This window comes from Gadus morhua, chromosome 1 (genome assembly GCF_902167405.1).
Source record: "Gadus morhua chromosome 1, gadMor3.0, whole genome shotgun sequence".
NCBI lineage: Eukaryota > Metazoa > Chordata > Actinopteri > Gadiformes > Gadidae > Gadus > Gadus morhua.
Genome location: NC_044048.1, coordinates 3,086,158 through 3,106,916, shown reverse-complemented (window position 1 = coordinate 3,106,916; position 20,759 = coordinate 3,086,158). Strand labels below are relative to the sequence as shown.

The 20,759-nt window shown below is 41.4% G+C and overlaps 2 protein-coding genes across 2 annotated transcripts; both read left to right on the top strand.

Annotated features, from left to right (window-relative positions):
- Positions 1–4,055: 4,055 nt before the first annotated feature.
- Positions 4,056–8,497, top strand: srsf3a (serine and arginine rich splicing factor 3a). The gene is made up of 7 exons (XM_030361773.1): positions 4,056–4,253; positions 5,003–5,044; positions 5,158–5,365; positions 5,445–5,579; positions 7,773–7,811; positions 7,929–8,015; positions 8,097–8,497. Exons 2-7 carry the CDS (start codon positions 5,038–5,040, stop codon positions 8,122–8,124), a joined length of 504 nt encoding a protein of 167 aa, XP_030217633.1. The 5' UTR covers positions 4,056–4,253; positions 5,003–5,037; the 3' UTR covers positions 8,125–8,497.
- A 417-nt stretch (positions 8,498–8,914) lies between these two features.
- Positions 8,915–20,611, top strand: rab44 (RAB44, member RAS oncogene family). The gene is made up of 9 exons (XM_030355904.1): positions 8,915–9,029; positions 9,203–13,125; positions 13,227–13,261; positions 13,451–13,585; positions 13,668–13,749; positions 17,799–17,913; positions 18,575–18,673; positions 18,961–19,037; positions 19,139–20,611. The coding sequence occupies exons 2-9, from the start codon at positions 9,218–9,220 to the stop codon at positions 19,209–19,211; spliced, it is 4,524 nt and encodes a 1,507-aa protein (XP_030211764.1). The 5' UTR covers positions 8,915–9,029; positions 9,203–9,217; the 3' UTR covers positions 19,212–20,611.
- Positions 20,612–20,759: the final 148 nt, after the last annotated feature.

Below are 20,759 nucleotides of genomic sequence, written 5' to 3'. Positions count from 1 at the left end.
CCCATTCTCCTCATATTAGACATTAGCTGTGTTCGAAATCGTTCCCTTGCTCACCACCCTACAAAATGGCGTGCACCCTATTTAGTGCACTACATCCATGATAGGGAACGATTTCGAACACAGCTATTCTCTGCCGATATACAGCATATCTCACGCATGCGCTCTATGTCATCTCCCGCCTTGGCGAGAGCGCAGGGAAGGATGTCACGTGACACAGCGCAACGATGCCCACGAGCGACTCAACTAAAGTAAACATTTCCCAAAATCCCAGAGGCCTACCCGATCATGTGAGCGCTACAGCTACTCCGTAATTAATCATAACATTATGACGTTCAAAATACTGTATCCGGTTTGACTGGATGCGTTTTCATCCCACTCAATGCGTGACTTGAAACGTAACGCAATGACATTGAACAGAATCAAGGCTAACCCTAAAAAAACGTACGAGAGGATTGCTGTTGTGTGATTAAAATCTCGAAACAGACAAAGTCAACAATAAACCTGCGGTCGGCCGAACTCATTCACTAACCGACCCAAGCCAAGTGCCCCTGACTGCAGCCCGCAGATCGAGGAGGAGCTAAATGTGGGCGGGCTTAAACGTTTAACTCCGCCCACATTTAAGGAAAATTCCGCGCAGTATCATACGTTCTCCCGCTTTCGAGCGGAGCAGAGCTATGGAGAGAGAGAGTTGCGACACGCTATGATCTCGCCGACAGGGTGGTCACGTGGTTGTCACGTGGTTCATGTAAGCCTCAATAGTTCCAAACACGTCGCGCTTTCAATGTTATTCTATGGGACGACAGCAGAGATTTCAATATTAAATGGTAAATATGAATGAAAAAATCACATACAAGTATTTGTCTGACTGTTATTGCATTATTGCATATTTGTAAATGTCAGTTTTACATTTAGAGCGGTAGGGGGGCAACTGAAAGCTATCTATAAGTACACATTTTTAAGTTTTGGAGGGAAAGCTTCACGTTCGTGTTAGCATACTGGCCTAACCTTAACTTGTACATTACATCTGTGTTGAAATCAAAGTATTCAAGATGTTCTACCATGATCATTTAAAGATATAAGCCACACAAAGTATCAAATATATTAAAGAATAACAACTCATTACGCTTGGATGAATGAAATTGTATTTTTTTTTATTAAACAATTAGTGTGACAAGAACAAGTGATTGCGATTGTGTGAACAGATTCAACAATGGACACAGCAGGGAACACTATATACTTAGGGCAAACCATTAACATATAACGTTGCAAATATGCTATACTTTATGCCATTACAATACTTAGAATAGCCCTAGGAAATTCAAAATGGGTTTAGGAGGGAGGATCCTCGTTTGGTCATGAACTCTGACCTCTAACCTATTCTCAAAAGTCAGGGCATAAGTGGTTGAGGAACAGTTGTTACCCGCTCTGTGATCTTCAATGGTGTCATGGTTCATTGGTTACAACTAACATGTTATAGATCAATGGTCATACCATGGTTGGCTGTGCAGCACTTGGATGCTCCAATCGGTCCGAGAAGGGTTATTACGGCTTCCCCAAGGACCAAGAGCGCAGGGAGAAATGGATGGCAATGGTCAGCCGTCAAAACTTATTGACAGTCAGCAACAGTCAAAAACTATCTAACGTAATGTTCAGATCACTTGCTAGCATTTCAAAGGGCATAATAATTCTAAGTGTAGAGAATGACTTTCCAATGATATTTGAAGTGCAATGGAAACTGATATTAAAGCCTACCTACAGGTACACTTTGGAAATGACCAATTCAAAGCCACAAAAGTAGATAGGATGTTGAAGTTGAGGCCCAACAGTTTTCATCCATCGCCCTAAACCGAAGAGGAGGAAACCCCCTTCTGTGAGGGTGCCTCCGGAACCAAGTGCAACGGACCACACATATTGCGCCAAATTAAACTTCGGTATGATCCATGCAGCTAACAATATTCCCCATTTCATGTAATTCAAGGATAGTCTACACTCCTAATGAGATTACATAATTCATATTTGTACATTCAGTTTAAAAAACAACCAGAAGGCAGGGATTCTCTGAGGATTTGCACACAATGTAGATAATCGACACATTTCTACCCAATTAACAATTGCCGGTAGATCCATTTATAAATTGTATTGGTTTCTGATTGTGGCAGATGATTTAATTCACATTACAGAAATGTTTTGCTTTAATTCATTTTCTTACATTGGAGATGACAGTAGTTGCAAATGCAAAGGCAAAATACATATAACAGCAACATTACCTTGTAATTGTTACAGAGATTGAGGGAGAAATTTAGGTGGATTTCAAGAGCGTTGAAAAGGACATCACAGGAGACAGAGAGAGCAATCAAGAGGCCACATTGCCAGGTGATTCAGGGGCAGGTGATCCAGTGGCGGGTGATCCAGTGGCGGGTGATCCAGGGATTTGTGTGCCGAGGGCCAGTCAGTCAGGGGTCAACAGTGAAGGAATAGCTTTTGCCAGGGCCAGCTGCTCCAGGGATCAGACTGCCAGGGACTGATGGGGCGACTGTGGAGGACCTAATAAGGCAACTAGAAAAGGAAAAATTAATGAGAAGGAGAGCAGAGAGGGCTATTGCAAAACAAAAAAGAATCAATTTGGCACTAAGAAAGAGAATCAATTTGGCACTAAGAAAGAGAAACAATTCTGTCAACAAGAAGTTAAAACGAAAAAGCCATACAGGTTAAATTCACCGCCCATCATAATCAGCATTGTTGAATCGGCGGCATCTGTAGGGCTTCATGTGCTGAACATCACCCTTTCCAGGATATAATTAAACAAACACTGTTATTTCTACTAGCTATCGCATCATAAAACCCGTCCTTAAATCAACCTAAATTATCCTAGTAATCCAACATAAATAACTAACTAAATAAAAGTTAGATTCACTAGTACTGAACTTTGTAATTGTTGGTGTAGATACCATCACATGGTGCAGTCGAGCTAACAAACTAGCAGGCAATCGGTCGTCTACCAAGATAAAAATATATATAATTACGCTGTGCATATACAAATAAATATCAATGTATGCATCATAAAGGTCCTGATACAATATAGACAGTTGACAATTCAAAAGAGGTAGCTATTTAATCAATTTACCCCTGGAGATACTTTCACAGATGGTGAAGTTGAGCTAACAAACTAGCAAGCAATCGGTCGTCTACCAAGATGAATATATATATAATTACGCTGTGCATTTACAAATAAAGATCAGTATATGCATCATAAAGGGCCTCTGATACAATATAGACAGTTGACAATTCAAAAGAGGTAGCTATTTAATCAATTTACCCCTGGAGATACCTTCACAGATGGTGAAGTTGAGCTAACAAACTAGCAAGCAATCGGTCGTCTACCAAGATGAATATATATATAATTACGCTGTGCATTTACAAATAAAGATCAGTATATGCATCATAAAGGGCCTCTGATACAATATAGACAGTTGACAATTCAAAAGAGGTAGCTATTTAATCAATTTACCTCAGAAGTTACTCGGCGGCCAGCAATGGAAATGAACGGTCTCCTACGCCGTAAAATGGTTGTTTGGAACTATTCGAGGCTCCATACCCCGGAAGTAGGTGCTACAACGGAGTCCAATGGAAGTGTCGCAACTCTCTCTCTCTATAGCTCTGGAGCGGAGGAGCTAAATGTGGGCGGGTCTAAACGTTTAACCCATGGTTTTATCCTCTCGGGCGCCATCTGGTGGCGGAGATCCGATAGCACATTCTCAAACATCAATACAGCACAGCACAGCACAATGACTTACCGGTAATATGGAAAAGGGTTCATGCATTTGATAGACTTAGACATTCCTACTTTTAACTTGTCATTTCAAATGTCTTTTTTAGTATAGACACATATTATTTCGTACACTCGTACACAATTATATTAACAAAGTCAAATAAACCAAAGACAGAAGCGGGAGAACGTATTTCCGTCTGGTCCATGATACTGCGCGGAATTTTCCTTAAATGTGGGCTGGCTTAAACGTTTAAACCCGCCCACATTTAGCTCCTCCTCGATCTGCGAGCTGCAGTCAGGGGTTACTCACCCAAGCAGTACCTTCCATTAGGACTGCAGTGGTACAACTTGTCCGGCAGGCGGGGCTGTTGGCCCCTCCGTGTTAAGTTGGGGGATGGGCGGGAGCACGACGACAGCCTCTTTCCTCTCTTCAGAGAATAACCGGAGGCAGCACCCGACAAGGCAGGCGACGACACAGTTGCTGGTAATTTGTTTGTTTCTTGAAATCTTTCAAGTATACCCTTATATTTAACCGAGTAAAGTGGTCTACTTGTTTATTAATTATGGTTATTTGCAATTGAAGTCTGGATATTAGTTGTATGCGTAACATATTTCGATGGGCCTACTACTTAGTGACACCGCCATGTCTTTTTTTGTGTTAGCCAAAGCGTTAGCTTAGCGATAGCACAAACGTGCTAGCTCCACCGGAGTCTGCTCGACCGTTTTCATTCAGCCATTACAAATTAAGTTGAACGGCGTTGTTGAATTGAGCAATATATGTTGTAAAGCAGTCACCTAACGCTGATGTTCACTTAATACCGTGTACGCTGCATTGGCGCAAAAACTAACCGGAAGATGGCTAATCTGAAGCTCGCTAGCCTCCATTAGCACACTGTCCTTATCACCGTTGTTAAATTGTACTACCAGTGCGGCTAAAAAGCAAACTTCATAACGTTTTTACAAACGGTTCGGATCATGTTTTTTCATAGTAGGTAGCACGGTCATTTATTTTACACTCCTGAAGAATTGAGAAAAAGATTAACTTCTGTGTCCTGGTGGATTTAGGACTATTATCATGTTACGATTAGTAGGCTACCTATTTCAGTAAATGTGTTTAACTTTAATCTCACAATAATGCATTCATATGATGTGTTACTGAATCTTTGAGGATTTTATTATTTGTTATGGTTATCATTAACTGACCCTCCTTTCTCTCCCCCTATCTCTCATAAGCTCTTTGGGAACGACATTCTTTTTGAAACGTAATAATGGGAGGTATGTATCAACCCAATTGATTTATTTTACTTAATAGTCATAATGGCAAGTCAAGTGGAATAGACGTTTTTCATATTGTAGACTAAGCATCATGCACAACCTTTCTCTCTCAGACCCATCTCTTCGAGACTGCCCCCTTGATTGTAAAGTGTATGTTGGAAACCTGGGCAACAATGGAAACAAAACTGAGTTGGAACGGTCCTTTGGCTACTATGGACCCCTGCGCAGTGTCTGGGTAGCCAGGAACCCACCAGGCTTTGCTTTTGTAGAGTTTGAGGACCCTAGAGATGCCACTGATGCTGTCAGAGAACTAGATGGAAGGTAGGACTGTCAAAACTACAAGAAGCTATGGGTTTAAGCTGTCTGTCTGCTTCTCCACTGACCGTGTGGCGTGTTTCAGGACCATGTGTGGCTGCAGAGTCCGCGTTGAGCTGTCCAATGGGGAAAAGCGCTCCAGAAGCCGTGGACCTCCGCCATCTTGGAGCCGCCGCCCACGGGATGAAAACCGGCGGCGTAGTCCGCCCGTACGACGCAGGTAGAGTATTTCCCTCCTAAAGTGCACTCTAATACTTGTCCCATGTTGTCGCGTATCAAGATGAATCACAGTACCCCTACATGAAGTATTGCCTGCTCATCTCTCCATGGTACCCAGTCTGAACACAAGACTGGCTGTTTTAAGTCACGTGACTTCCACCAGCGGGTAAAAACTGTATTATTAATTTGTGTTTTCAGTCTGCGTTGTCATAGATCTGGTTGCCGCAAAACATTCAGTAATGTCTAGAGAAAAAAAGATTATAAATGGACCAATATCAGATTTATTTGTAAGCTCCTTTGAGTAATAGTTGTATAATTAGTATGTTATCAATGTTTTGCACATTGATATAATTTTATCAATGTTTCAAGGCCATTTTAAAGGGGCTGTGTTTAGGATTAAGTGTCCTCTAGCAGGGTGGTGGCAGAGGTCAACCCACTCAATACCCCCCCTAACCTCTTTCAATTTGCATAAGTGAAACTAGGGTTGCCTGTTAATGGCCAGTTCCACAACATCGAGTACTCATGAGGATTCATGATCTTAATATAAAACCGTGTCCTCTAGAGCCGTTTCTCCGTTGTCTACTGTAGACTCATGGCGTGCTCTTTGGAAGAGGACCAGCTCCCTATGTAGATATAAAGGGCTAATTCTAAGATAATGAAGACGATACAATTCTTACCTGAACGGATTCTATACAAATTAAATATACTCGGCTATATTCCATTTTTGCCAAGTCCATTCCACTAGATGGCACTTAAATCTACAGCGTGCACCTTTTTAAAGGCCGACTAAAAGATTAACGTAATGTCAATGCTGTCACAGGCATTTTAAATGGTAAAAAATGTTATGGCAAAGATAAGCCTTTAAAACCAACAATTAGCTATTGAAAAGGCAACCTGAGGCAATTGTATTATTGGCATGAGGTAACCTTAATATTTACTTTTCTACACATGTAAATTTTGTTCTCAGTTCAGCTGCCATCTATATTAATAAAACTGAACCCCATTGCAGAGTCACCACCACGCTTCTCACCACCCCCTGAGTCAGTCAACTAGTCCTCTTTCAGCATCATGTGACTGCTGACCACCGTCTCCCAGTCAGCTTGGCTGGTGTTTTCACCTGAGCCAGGCGCACCGCCGGTCTTCAGGTTCCGCCAACCTTATGGTTCCTGAGCATGCGGTTCCCAGCATCCTCCTCCTCCTCCTTCCAACCTTTACTCAGTCGACAGCGGCCCACCACACATTATCGACCAATCGGCATCTTTATTTTTTTTTGTCCTATACTGAATACTTCTACCTACGGGAACAGCCCTTGGCTTACACTCGCTAAAAGGCAGGGACAATCTCCAGCTATCCCCTCAACAACCAACCCAGCACTTCATATCGCCAACATTCGCATCACGTGGCAAAGCCTCTGCAATTCGACCTCCCTCACCTTCAGTCTGGCCTCCTTGCGTCATTTCTATCTTGTCCAAATCCCCCAAAAATAGTAAGTTGCTTTTATCCTGCTCTTTGTAGTTCTAATGCTTACAGGGGCTTTAAGACTGCTTGATCAATGGCCATCAGCAGTTACTTCATATACGCTACAAAAAATGTTAGTCCTTCCCATAGTTTAAAATGTAACAGCTTTTATGTTAAATGAGGCTACAGAAATGTTGGCCATCAACATTTAACCAGTGATTGAACCCTATATCTTTATAGTCTAGAGAATATTTTTAAGATTTAGACTATGCAAAATTCCATGGCTGTTACACAATCTCAACCTATGAATGCAATAGCTCTTTCTGAGTTTCAACCTGGTTGTATCCCTTTATCCTAACTTATAAAGGTGTACACTGCAAACATTTGGAAAAGGTCCAGTGGATTCATTATTGAATTCAGATCTTAATGCATCTTGACTTGCCCGGTTGAGATTTTTTTATCTGCAGAGCGCTGATTGTCAGAGGTTAATGTCAAGCCCTGATAATGATGCCCATTATCAGGGCTTGACCTGATCCCTTTCTATTAGATTACCTGGTTCCACGTGTTGTTAAAAAGAAGGAATAAGAAACATTAAGCATTTCAGTCAAGATGCAGCAGTCGTAACCTTTTAATTTGGGAGCCCCTTTTCTTTCTCAGACATCCAGAGGTTTCCCGTGTAGCGAGATGCAATATAACACCCCAAATCCTATGTTTTCTCATCTGACCTTCTACTTAGATCACCTAGGAGGAGAAGCTTCAGCCGCAGCCGCAGCAGGTAAAGACCTGACCGGTCCCATCTATAATCCATAATGAATGGAAATTAGGCACTTTGAGCATAGAATCGTACAGAAATGGTTAACTTGCACATTACTGACCTTTCATCTTTCCTCAGGTCTGTGTCAAGAGACAGGCGCAGAGATAGGTCTCTATCCAGAGAAAGGAACCATAAGCCCTCAAGATCATTCTCACGATCTAGGAGGTAAGTTCTACTAAGTATTGAATGGAAAGTATATTGCTGGTAAGGATTTTATAATCATTGTATGTTCTCTTGTGTATTCAGTCGCTCCAGGTCGAATGACAGGAAGTAAAAGGACGACGAAAGACTTGAGCGTCTTTGATCTTGTGGTTAGGATTCAACTTTTTATACAGGCTTTTTTTTTATTCATTTTATTGATCACTTCATGTTGTCCTCTGTGGACAAACTATCCAATTAACAATCTGTTTGAATTGACTCTCAACTTCAGGACTTTTTTTTTGTTTAACATTTAAGAGTTGATTATAAGTACCTTAATGCGTGTACCTTTTTTTTCTTTTGTTCCTTAATCATTACAAATACAAAGTTATTACTGTCTTTCCCTGCATGTAGAGATGTCATCTTGAGATTTCACTTTCCATGATCATCCCTTGTTTTTGGTTCCATTAGTTTAACTGATCGAATTAAAGGTTATTTGATGTTTTTAATTTGTTTCTGGGTATCTTTTACTGATGGTTGCCTCTGAATTACCAATACGGTTTGTGTATAATTATTTCATGTATCTTAAATGTAGTATTCCACAAGGATTAAAACCCTGAATCGCTAGATCACTGAATCTATGAAACACTTGCCGGCTGCTTCCATTAGATGGCACCAAGGTCACTTATTTCTGTTGGAAGTTGTCAATGTTGAGTTTTGCATTTAATCTAAACATTGATCCAAACTGCTTTTTCTACCCTATTCCATGACGTTTAAGAGGTGGTGGTCTTGATGGAATTGCTCAGTTCAATAAAAGTTTAATTCAGTTGGAAATAACTTGTGTCCTACATAAACTTATTTTATAATTTTAGTTTCCTGAAAATGCAGGGAGAAAAAAAAAGACTGATGGCTTAACCACACAGGAAATTGATGAGCACACTTGCAAGATACTTCCTTATGTTGATGCACGTCTGAAGTGACATTGCAAAGTTATGCCAGTGCAGTTGACTCCATGACATGAGCCTGTGAACATTTGTGTTGGTAAGTTATTTTATCTTATTTGGCTGCAACTTCATTATTAGTAACTTGGGATTAAACCCAACAATATCTACGTCTCGAGTTGGGTTAGTCCAGATATTTGCATCAGTGAGTAGTTTAAGAAAACCTCAATTGGGTCAATCTCGCATCGCTAATTGTACTTCAAATGACTTTAGGTAAGAAGAAATGCAATGTCGATTCGGAGACCAAGGAAAGTACGGATGGGTTCATCCCGTCGACATCTAGACAGGACTTCATTATTGGCGCATGATGTGACCCCAGAAACCCAAACAGACCCTCTCTCCATTACGGCGGTAGACATGGAATCCGTTAATTCAGAACATGGAAACCAACTTCATTTCAAGGAACCCATTTCTGAAACACTGCATGAAACAAGCGAGGGCTTGGCATTTGCAAGTGAAAAATGTGGAAGCTTGATCCATCCACCAACCACGTTTGAGATTGACTCACACTCTAACCAGTTCCGGAGTGTTTCACCAAAACCATCTCAACCTCAAAACGAGTTCATGTCTGGAAACAGAAATGAGAATGCAGGCATGAGTTGGACAAATGACTTAACCCGAGAACAGTGTAGAGAATTCAGTGCAAATATAAAAGAGTCCCAAATGGGGATGTTGCCTTACGAAAGCTGCGAAAAAACAACGCTGCAAATATCAAAACCAGGGGATGACACTCACAAAGTCAGTCAGCATCCAAGGCTCAACAGCTCTCTGTATTCATCTCCTTGTCAGCCACTCACAGGCGACCTGTCTAATAGTAAGCAATCATCAGACAGTATTATACATAAGGAAGAAGTTGAAAGGGAATTTAGAAAAGAGGATTCCAATAATTTGGCGGTCTCCTTAACAGGAACTATTGCTGAAGGTCAGGAATACTTATTGCAGGTTGAAGGTATTTGTGGTGATGCGCCATCTCTAATGAAAGAGCACGAGGTGAGCAATGACGTGAACCCATTGTTAAAACAGTCTGAACATCCAACACAATCTGTGGTGTGTCCATTACTCATTGAAATACCCAACCAAAAAGAAGAGGCTGAACAAGAGCAGATTACTTATACCACAACCGATTCACATGATTCTACAGGCAATTCTGTAATAGTTGTTGAAAGCCAGCCCCTTCTAACCATGCAATACACTTTAAACCCCAGCTCCAACCAGGAAATTACCATACAAGATAATCTAGAAAACACAAAACGTGATCACATATTTGATATGAGTGAGCTAGGTCACAACCTGAAAGAAAAATCCTTCAGCCAAGTATGTGACTCTGAACAGAACAGTGATGGTACAGCCTTAGATGCTTCAGGTTTAGTTAACGATGTCAAACAGACTGAGGTGGCATCCAACCAAGAGCAGGTCAGGGATTTAGATATGAAATCCTCCATGAAGAAGAGAAGGATGGGTTCCAGTCGCAGGATTGGTAATCAGGGCAAAGGGGGAGGTGAAGATCACTCAGGAGAAATAGTAGAATCAGACTTTTCCTCAAATCTTAACAAGACCAACAAGTATTTTGAAACAGAGTTGAAAGTTGAGATGAAATGCGATTTAGAGTCACTTGAGGGGGGTACACTTGGAACTTCCACAGACAAAGTCGATTGTCTTTTGTTAATGCCACCTCAATCTGAGATCAAGGAAAGAGGTAGTGAGGACATAATAGATAGAGTACGAAAAGAAACATATACAGGGGGTCATATTCACTTGTCCCCAGATATTTCTCATGGTGATGGAGATGAAAGAAAAGAGGATGAATCTGAAGGAAAAGGTGAAATTGTAGAAAAGATGGAAGTGATTAAAATCCCGCTGTCCAAAACATTGGCAGAAGTAAACAACCAGGAAATCACTGAAAAATTGTCAAGTCCATACCATGAGGAAAACCTGTGCAGAGCGGCTACTGAGCCACAGGAGAAAGACATCAGCCCACCAGGTGCAGTATTTGATTTGAGTGAGCTAGAACACAACGTAAAGGAAAAAACCTGCAGCCAAGAATTTGAACCTGAAGGCCACGTAAACAATGAGCCATTGGAATTAATTGAAGACACTGCACGAGAGGAAGGAGAAGGGCACCCTATAAAAGTTGGGGCTCTGCAGTCAGAATACTCCTCAGCTTCTGCCCATGATGAGTATGATCTCACATTTCCGACTAGAAGTAGGACTATATCCTTCAACGATGGGTCAGTTGATAACCCCACAAAACTACCAATTACAGAATTAATGGAACCAGAGAAGAATCAAAGTGCAAACGAAAAAAATGTCACTCTGGATTCAAAAATAGATTTGAAACATGGATACAATAATGACTCCAATATAACAACTGAGTTCAACCCAGAATCTGAAGATGTTGAGCCTATTTCAAGCAATGTCACACTAAGTGATAGTCACAGTATTGATGACTTGGCCGTAGAGAGCTGTCTATTGACTAACATGAGAGAAATACATCCTTTGGCCACAGTTCCTCAACATGTTCCCTCGTCTGGAGAGGATCAATGCTACTCAGTAGAAATGTTTGCCCCCACTTCATCACAACTACAGGACGATAGTGAACAAGTTGGAGCGCAAACGAGCACAGGGATATCACATTCATTAGGAATAACAGAACTGGGCTTAATTAAGAGTTATCATGAAAATGAAAACACAAACCCTGTAGAGATGCCTGAGGTAGAGAATGATTTACCACAGAACAGTGATGGTACAGCAGTAGATGCTTCAGGTTTAGATAACAATGTCAAACAGACTGAGGTGGCATCAAACCAAGAGCAGGACAGGGATTTAGATACAAAATCCTCCAGGAAGAAGAGAAGGATGGGTTCCAGTCGCAGGATTGGTAATCAGGGCAAAGTAGGAGGTGGAGATCACTCAGGAGAAATAGTAGAATCAGACTTTTCTACAGATCTTAACAAGACTGATAATGATTTTGAAACAGAGTTGAAAGTTGAGATGAAATGTGATTCAGAGTCACTTGAGGGGGAAACACTTGGAACTTCCACAGACAAAGTCGATTTTCTTTTGTTAATAGCACCTCAATCAGAGATCAAGGAAAGGGGTACTGAGGAAATAATAGAAATAGCACGCAAAGAAATATATACAGGGGGTAATATTCACTTGCCCCCAGTAATTTCCTATCCCGATGTAGATAAAAGAAAAGAGGATGAAATTGTAGAAAAAATGTCACATCCATACCATGAGGAAGACCTGTGCAGGCCTGCTTCTGATCCACAGGACAAAGACATCAGGCCACCAGGTGTGGATGTCCTCATGCTTGTCCAGAACTCTTTGTCAAAAGAGAACGCTCCTCACAGCCTGGACATTAACAGCTCAATCCTCTTTGCTCCAGTTTCTGATATCAGGGATAATGATGACAAGATGGACACTGCAGGCCAACATCAAACTGCACTTTCATCAAATGTAGATCCTATTAGTGGCCATGGGAATCATGGGTCCCTCCAACATGTTAAAGACGATGACAACCATATTTTGAGGAGAAGAAAGATGGGTTCATCTCGCTGGACTAAAGGAAGTGCAACAGGGTCACAAGAAGGTTCAAAAAAAGCACATACAACAGAGGACAAAGAGATAAAAAAAGATGCAGTGTTATCGGAGACCATTTCTGAAGGACCTGAGAAGGTTGTGACTACTGAGGAGGAACCAAACCAGATAGGCAGTGATACGCACCAGTCAATGAGTGAAGCTCCAAAAATTTTGAGGAGGAAGCTGGGCTCCAATAATATGACCGGCAGAATGACACCAATACAAGAGAACTCAAAGGAGAAGAAGGAGGTTGAGAGTGAGGTCTCAGAAGATAGGAAGATATTCAAAGATGAGCTCAAATTGAAAGTAAACAAAGATAATGAGACAGAGCGGAGTGGAGAGAGAAGTTCTGAGACCGATGTAAAACCAGTGAACACAACCTTAAATGCTCTCCCTATCGAATTATCCAATGACTTACACGTTGAGGGTAGAAGAAGGAAATTAGGTTCTCAAAGGAAGTCAAGGGGACAGCACCGCCATGACTATCCACCTGAGAGTAAAGACCATGGAGCCTTGATCTTTGGAGAACACCTGCCACCTACAGAACCACTAAGGCAAGTCGGGTCATGCTGTATGTCTTTGTATGTTTATGCATATTGCCCTTTGTCAATATTTTATTACAATGCAAAAATGAACATTCTGTTGTCGTTTTCAGTCGGCAGATAAGTGGTGATGCAACCCTTACCTTTGGTATGTAAAACTTAAATATTGAATGGCTGCAATATAAAAGCTATGCATACATCTAAAGTAAATTAACCCCTCAATGACATGTACATAGTGCTATTGTTAAGCCTGAAATCGTAAACCGTGACAAAAATAAATATATTTTTAATCTGGAGTCCCATCATACAATTGAATAAGCGTGTCCCTTTTCTGCAGATACCTTGAATAAGTGTGACCGCAGAGCCAACTGCTTCAATGTGGTGATGGTTGGGAGTAGCAATGTTGGCAAGACCTCATTCATGAAAAGGATTCAAAGCGGATCGTATTCTCCAGATTTCAGTGCCTCGATTGGTAAGCTTGATGTTCCGTGTGTTATAACTACTACCATGCTGATACAACAGTACTCATGTATGTTTTCTTTTTTTCCTTTTAGGCATTGATACGTGCATTCATGCATTACCAGTGGATGGGAGGGAAGTGATGCTGCAGATATGGGATACAGCAGGACAGGAACGGTATAACAATCTGGAACCACCAAACTCTCACTTAGAGACAAAAATAGTGCCTAACCAAAGTGCCAGCTCCGGCGGCTTACTCCGGGAGCTGCACTGCGGCCAAAGCTTTCCGGCTGCTCCGTCGGGTGTACTACGGGAGCTCAACTGCCGCCGAGACTGGCAGGTCCGGTGGGAGTAGGACTCGGCGGCATTCCGGCAGCTCCGGCGCGGGGAGCTCGGTGGCAAGTCCGGCAGCTCAGCTCCCAGAGTACAATCCCTCTCTCTTCCATGTCCCGGTTCATGGACTTCACAGAGTTAAGGCCAAAGTGCCTTTCCCCCAATTTCTCTCAACCATGGCCGAGATATCCCCCACTACGAGTTTTTACTTGTTGTGGAAGTGCCAGAGAGGTCAGACGCAGTCTTTATGTTTCATAATATCATCCGAGGTTCACATCGCTTTTGGCCGTGATATTAGATATAATATTATAAAAATACCCTGATATAATATTATTATTAGTGCTGTCAGTTTAACGGCGTTAACGCAAACCAATTTTAACAGAGTTAATTTATTTTAATTAATTTGGGCTTGCAAAACGTTGTAGTTTTTTGCACCTGCTGTCTAGCAACAACTAGTCACGTTAGAAAAACGACAACACCATACCGGGGGTATACCACGAACCTCGCTGAACATACCCAGGCTTTCTTGGGAAAACCTGGCTCGACAGAGCCGCAACTCGCAATTAGAGTTAAACGGTACCACGACGCTCACTTTAGATTCAATTAGTCGAACCAGGTTTTCCGCTTTTGTTTCAGTGCGCGTTCACTTGAAAGGGGTGTTTTTTGCGTCATTTTTCTCACCTTTACGATAGATCAAGCAGTCTATATGCGTATAAGTGAAAAGATTCTGCATATTGTCTATAAAATAACTATGCCAAATGCAGAATTGTTCGCCATTAATCCAAATAGAATGATGATGATTTAAAAATGCATAAGCAACGTCCATCCTGCCTTATTCTATCATTTAGGGAATTCACTTTAAATACACCCTAAGTAAGACATGTATCGCATGTTTTCAACCGCTGAGAGGTAGCGGCTGTAGCGTAGTTGATTAATATAAGACCCGAATGCCAGCGACCGGGGTTGAAATTCGCCTGTCTATCATCATGCATTTTACCCCCATAGATGTGGTGCCAGCACGGGCTTGAAAATATGGGCTCAAGTTCGAAATAAGCACAAAAATATAATTCCATAAGCATTAGTGAATAAGTATTCCATATGCATGAGAATTGGGACTTTTTAAGCTTCACATAAATTCGCGTCACTTGGGAGTCGAACCCCCCGCGCAGAAATTCAAGACTGACTCGCTACCTCCACTCTAGCACTCTGTCACGGAGACACAATGCGCAACAGTAAGAATTAGCATTGTCTACATAAGGTCCAACAAGGACGATCAAATAACACCCTCTGATGAGAATCTGTATCTCTCATGAAGAACCCCCAATTTCGTTGTTTGCACAATGACAATAAAGTCTGAAATCTGAATATCGTCAGACAATGCCAAGGGATCAGTTCTGTCCCGTAAAACCCTCTGTCTCCGGAGAGAAGCCTGTACGAGAAGTGCGCCGAGGTCCACGGGAACACCCACAAATGGTGACGCCATTGTCAGAGGAGGGGCTAGGAAGCTGCGCACGCCGATTTAAGTAGCTAATCTCCGGCTAGACTAAGCCGAAAAACTGCTCCCGACCAGGTTTGGTTGCGAGCATAAGTCACCATAGTGATACAGCGAGGCTAAAAGAGATCGACTTTCGTGGTACAACTAACCCAGGCTTTGAGCTCAACATACCTCGCTAACCCGAGCTTCGTGGTACAGGCCCCTGATCTAGCTACATCGGAAACAAAACAACAAGCACGCCGCACAAACTTGTTGAGTCAAGCAACGATACGGCTTGGGTGAAAAACTCCTTAAAAGTGTGTGTGTGTTTGTGTGTAACTCTGTTCGAGCCTGCACGAGTTAATTAGCTGTTACGTCTTTCTGACCAATCGCAGTTCAAGGCCAACCTAGGCTGTACCACTTCGGGAGGGGCCGCTCAGTTACTCCCTCAGTTACAAAATCGACTTGGTTGCGATGTTGACAGTTTGTGAGCATTGCGTCTGTTGAGTGAGTGAGAGGTTGCGGGCACACAGCTCAGGCTGCCGGACAGTGCTGCAAGGAACTTTAATAAATTCAATATTGTTATCCCGCAGTAATCAGGCCGACAGCCCCGAAAGGTTAACGGCCCACCGGGAATTCTCCCGCCTCTCCCGATTACCACTCCGCTACCGTGTGTGTGTGTGTGTGTGTGTGTGTGTGTGTGTGTGTGTGTGTGTGTGTGTGTGTGTGTGTGTGTGTGTGTGTGTGTGTGTGTGTGTGTGTGTGTGTGTGTGTGTGTGTGTGTGTGTGTGTGTGTGTGTGTGTGTGTGTGTGCCTGCGTACGGTAGGAATATTCATACTGGTTCAAATAATAAATGTTATAGTAGGCTACTTCCCATCTTTGCTGAGAAAGTTTTGTTCGAATGTTCTATGATTGAAACAAATTTTCCCATCTTTGCTGAGCAAGAGTTTTGTTCGAAATTTCAGTGATTGAAACAAAGTTTTACGGTAGACCTAGCACTGTCATGCACCTACCCGATGTCAAGTGGACCGGGTTGAATTCACTGCGGGTCTCTCTTCTTACTGTCCTTCTCAACACTCTCTGATCTCACTAAAAGGCCAGCAGCACGAAATCAAGGGATATTTAGAATTTCCAAAAAAAGGTGTGATTTATCGCGAGTTAACTATGACATTTAATCATATTAATCGCGATTCAATATTTTAATCGCTTGACACCACTAATTATTATTATATGATGTAGATATAGAGCTCCAGAAATACGCAAACGGCAACAATCCCTTCTCCATGCTGTGGTTCAGTCTGACAGCTCATTGGTCAATGGGCAGCAGCTCAGGGGCCGGTTGCACCAACTGGGCGTAACCCTGGTCGTAACTACGCCTGGTCGTAACTTGGCGTTCTAAGTCCAACCTAACCGTTACGCCGGTTGCACCAACTGGGCTTAGCGTTCTTTTCACTAAGACCAGGCGTAAATCCTACGCCTGGTCAGGGGCAGGCGTAGAGTTGAAATTCCAGGCTGTTTCTATAGCAATTACATCCAATCCAATGCAGCTTTACCACCATCCTTGCAACGCTTCGCTAAACTGCATTTCAAAGCACAGCCGGCGATATGATCAGTGTTCACAGATCGACTGCCTGTCGGGAAGATATCGCTGGCCGATTAGTCCGTTCTCAACTTATAATCAGTTGTGAATGTTGTTTTAACTATGTTTATATGTTTTATATAGGCCGACACATTAAACAAATCTCTCCTACAGAACCATTCCCGTCTAAATGCCTGCTCGTCGTAAACCAGACATTACAAATACATATTTTAATTATATTCGTTTGCAGTGTTTTATTGTTAGGCATTAACACAATTGATGAATGACAATGAGTGAACGAATGAATTATTTATTTCGGTGTCCAACAGCATGTCAAGTAAAATAGTAAACAGCTGTTGTCAAGAGGTATCCTAGCAACGCGGTGATATGCGCATACCATGGAACATTCACATGGCCGCGCATGGCTAAGACCGGGCATAGTTAAGACCAGGCGTAAGTCCCGTTGGTGCAACCGGCGTTAGTTCCATTCTAACGCCAGGTCGTAACTAAGACCTACTTAGCAGTTACGACCAGGCTTAGTTACGCCCAGTTGGTGCAACCGGCCCCTGGTGTCTAGCATTAAAACTACAGACACCAGAAACAGCGCATTCTGAAGGGACTGAAATAGGGGAATATAGGCGAGATTTTTTTCCTAAAAGCTATTTCCAGCAAACAGCTTCAAAAACATGTTTTATGGAACTCAAATACACCATAATATGTCTCCTTTTAAGAAAGATTTTTTTTCATAATGTGAACATTAAATAATGTTAATGATTATTAAAGAAATTTGACTAGAATGTTCTTTAAAGTACTGACACACTATTTGTCTTCCTTAAAAGGTTTCATAGCATCTCAAAACAGATCTTCCATAAAGGACAAGCGTTCCTGTTGATGTATGACATCACTTCCTCCGTGAGTTTCACTGACGTCAGATACTGGATCAGCTGTATACAGGTATGACTCTCAAGGCTTTAGCCATACTGCTTCAGAAACAAAGATTTCTATAGTGTGATTTTGTGTCAAGCACCGTATGGGCAGGCACCTATTGTAATTGTTTGCTTCAGTATGGGGCCAATCTTGCATCCTGTTGTTATTGTTTGTTTTAATATTATCATTCCGCCAGAAACACCTAGCAAGCCATCACCATCCAGTCACTCTGTGTGATAGTTTTCCCCGTGGTGAAAAAAGGTGGCCCAGGCAAAAAAATGTGCACTGATTATTGCTCAGTGGTTGCGCTAAAGCAGATAAAACTTGTGCCTTAAAAACATATTAAGACTTAAACACTTAAATCAACATCAAGCTGGATTACTTTTTATGACTTTAGTCAAATTAAAAGATTTTCAGAACAAAGTTCTTAACAAGATTAATTCAGGTTATTCTCAATTGGGGCGCATTAAAACGGCATTGCTTGTGACATAAATGACCAGAGTTCCTACCTGTAACAACAGGGTTACCCCTTGCTGTATGAAGACAGTGGGCATAATGAGTAGCATTCTAATCAAATTGAAAAATGCTTTATAAAGGGCAGATCATTCATAGAAAATACATTCCTTTTATTGTACAGATGATAAGCCGAATGGATAGCAAAATCTTAAATAAATTCTGCCCTTTGCAGGAGAGTGCTGGAGAAGAGGTCATAATGTTGCTGCTTGGTAACAAAAGTGATTGTGCAGGACGTGAGGTCACTCCATCTGAGGGAAAACTCCTTGCTAAGGTACAGTATAGGAACAGCCATCTGTAAACCTTCAACGTGTAAACAGACATTGAAAGTGTTTACCCTGTTTTACATTATGCTTTCCTTGAAATCTGATTTGTCTCAAAGATTCATGTCAGAGTATGATTTTTCAAACACGCATTGATGCAATTGAATTGCATAAATAGCTAAATCATCTATAATGATGTGAACCAGCCCCTCTGTCTATCAATGTTGACCTTCTTTAGGATGGTTCTATTCCATTGCATTATACTAATACCATGTTAACATGTTCCTATTCCTTACAGGAATATAATATTGACTTCAATGAGTGCAGTGTTGCCACAGGTGAACACATTGTTTCCAGCATTGAATCCCTAGCAAGGTAAAGTTTTATTTTGTCGTTCAGATTAACCCTCAGGCTAACATTTCAGACATCCTTTTTTGGGCTGTAACTAATAGTTTTGTTCTTTTCTGGGGTCGAAGGAAACTGACTGAGAACTACCACAAAATAGAGGAAGACGTTGTTTTACAACAACCGAAAAAGAGATGCTGCTGAGGAAGCCATGATAAGCATCGTGCTGTTGTGACATGTATAACCCTATTTCTGGACTATAGTTAGTCTAACAAGTAATATACATGTAATTGTAATTGTTCCTCTTGTACATGTTTAAAATTACCTTATTTGGGAAATGCATTTAGCTCAATATGTTTTGTATTTAAATTAATTTTACATAATCATTTTAAGGGAAAATGAGGGATGTTAGGGAGAACATAATTACAGTATTAGGGTGGCAAGCACAAAGTGTGAAGGCAACCTATTGTAATTGTTAGTTTTATTGGTCTCCTATTATCTTAAGTCCAATACCAAAGTTGTTTAGAATCAAATTCTTAACAAGATCGAAACCACATATTTTCAATTAGGGCGTGGCATCTAAATGGGCAAGAATGATCCATTCAGAATCATCCTAAGCCATTTGACGTACGGTCATGAAATTTTGTTCGCCCATCAACTGATCCAAGCTGAGGCTATTCCAGTGTTTTCAACCGTATGCAAACAAAAACGGTCTTAATTGTCTGCGTCAGGGTCTTAATGGTCTGACAGGGTCTTATTGGTCGGCTTTAGGCTTGGCACCCGTGAAACGCTACTTGCAGCTTTATTTACCTTAAGGTCCTTCTCAGATTGAGTTATTTTTTGGCTTGCCATTGCAATTGGCTGCAAATGAGTCATTCATACTGTTGTAGCCCATAACCTGAGAATGCAATTCTAAATCGTGCAAATGGAGAATGTAATTGAGGAACAGTCTACAATCTAGCGAAGTGTCCCATTTCATTTCCATCGTGCATGTTAACTGCTTCCCTTAATAGAAAAAATAACCTGACTTGAACTTCTCCTTTTGAGTTGTAACAAGGCAAGCTCTCAAGTAGATGGCAGCTATTTACATTTAGGGCATTTAGCTGACGCTTTTATCCAAAGCCACTTACAATAAGTACATTTGTCATAAGAAGTGAAACAATATATCGCTGTCAGTACAGTAAAGATGTTCATAGAGCCAAGTGCAAGTACTAACAATCGCTAGGCTAACCCATTCCCTGTGTACAGCAATGCTAGCAGCTACTGCAGATGTTACACAATTAAGTACTATGAATAAGTGCAATGTAGATTAAGTGCGTACAAGCAATGAGTTAAATCATTATCCAGTGTTGTGCTAGTTAATCAGAGCCTCCCAGTTTGGAATGCCGTACATCATTAGTCTTATTCTAGTTATTCTCTTGGATTTACTTTTTTTGAATCCTCTATTTCCAACTTTAGGTTGAACCCGTGTCCAAGGTTTGGATTGGTTTTTGACATTAGTCCATGATTGTAGAATGCTTCATTATAGCAGTTATGACAATGTATGCATGAATGTAATCCACTGCTGATTCTAAATAAATATGCAAATGTTCCAGGGAAAATTACATTGTACGGATCATTTATTGGAAATGATCTCTAATTAATGTGATATCAGCTCTACCAGTCCCTGTTCATACTGCTACATGCCACATGCCCCCAATACCATGTTCTGAGTTGCATCCTGGGATACCTCGTAGGACTGTCACTTTTTCC

Bases quoted from the DNA above. Each gene is read 5' to 3' on its own strand.
- srsf3a (XM_030361773.1), top strand. The intron at 7,812-7,928 runs GTAAAGACCTGA...ATCTTTCCTCAG, and splicing joins TTCAGCCGCAGCCGCAGCAG to GTCTGTGTCAAGAGACAGGC. The intron at 8,016-8,096 runs GTAAGTTCTACT...TTGTGTATTCAG, and splicing joins TCATTCTCACGATCTAGGAG to TCGCTCCAGGTCGAATGACA.
- rab44 (XM_030355904.1), top strand. From the start codon at position 9,218: ATGTCGATTCGGAGACCAAGGAAAGTACGGATGGGTTCATCCCGTCGA. The intron at 13,262-13,450 runs GTATGTAAAACT...CCTTTTCTGCAG, and splicing joins TGATGCAACCCTTACCTTTG to ATACCTTGAATAAGTGTGAC. The intron at 19,038-19,138 runs GTAAAGTTTTAT...CTGGGGTCGAAG, and splicing joins AGCATTGAATCCCTAGCAAG to GAAACTGACTGAGAACTACC.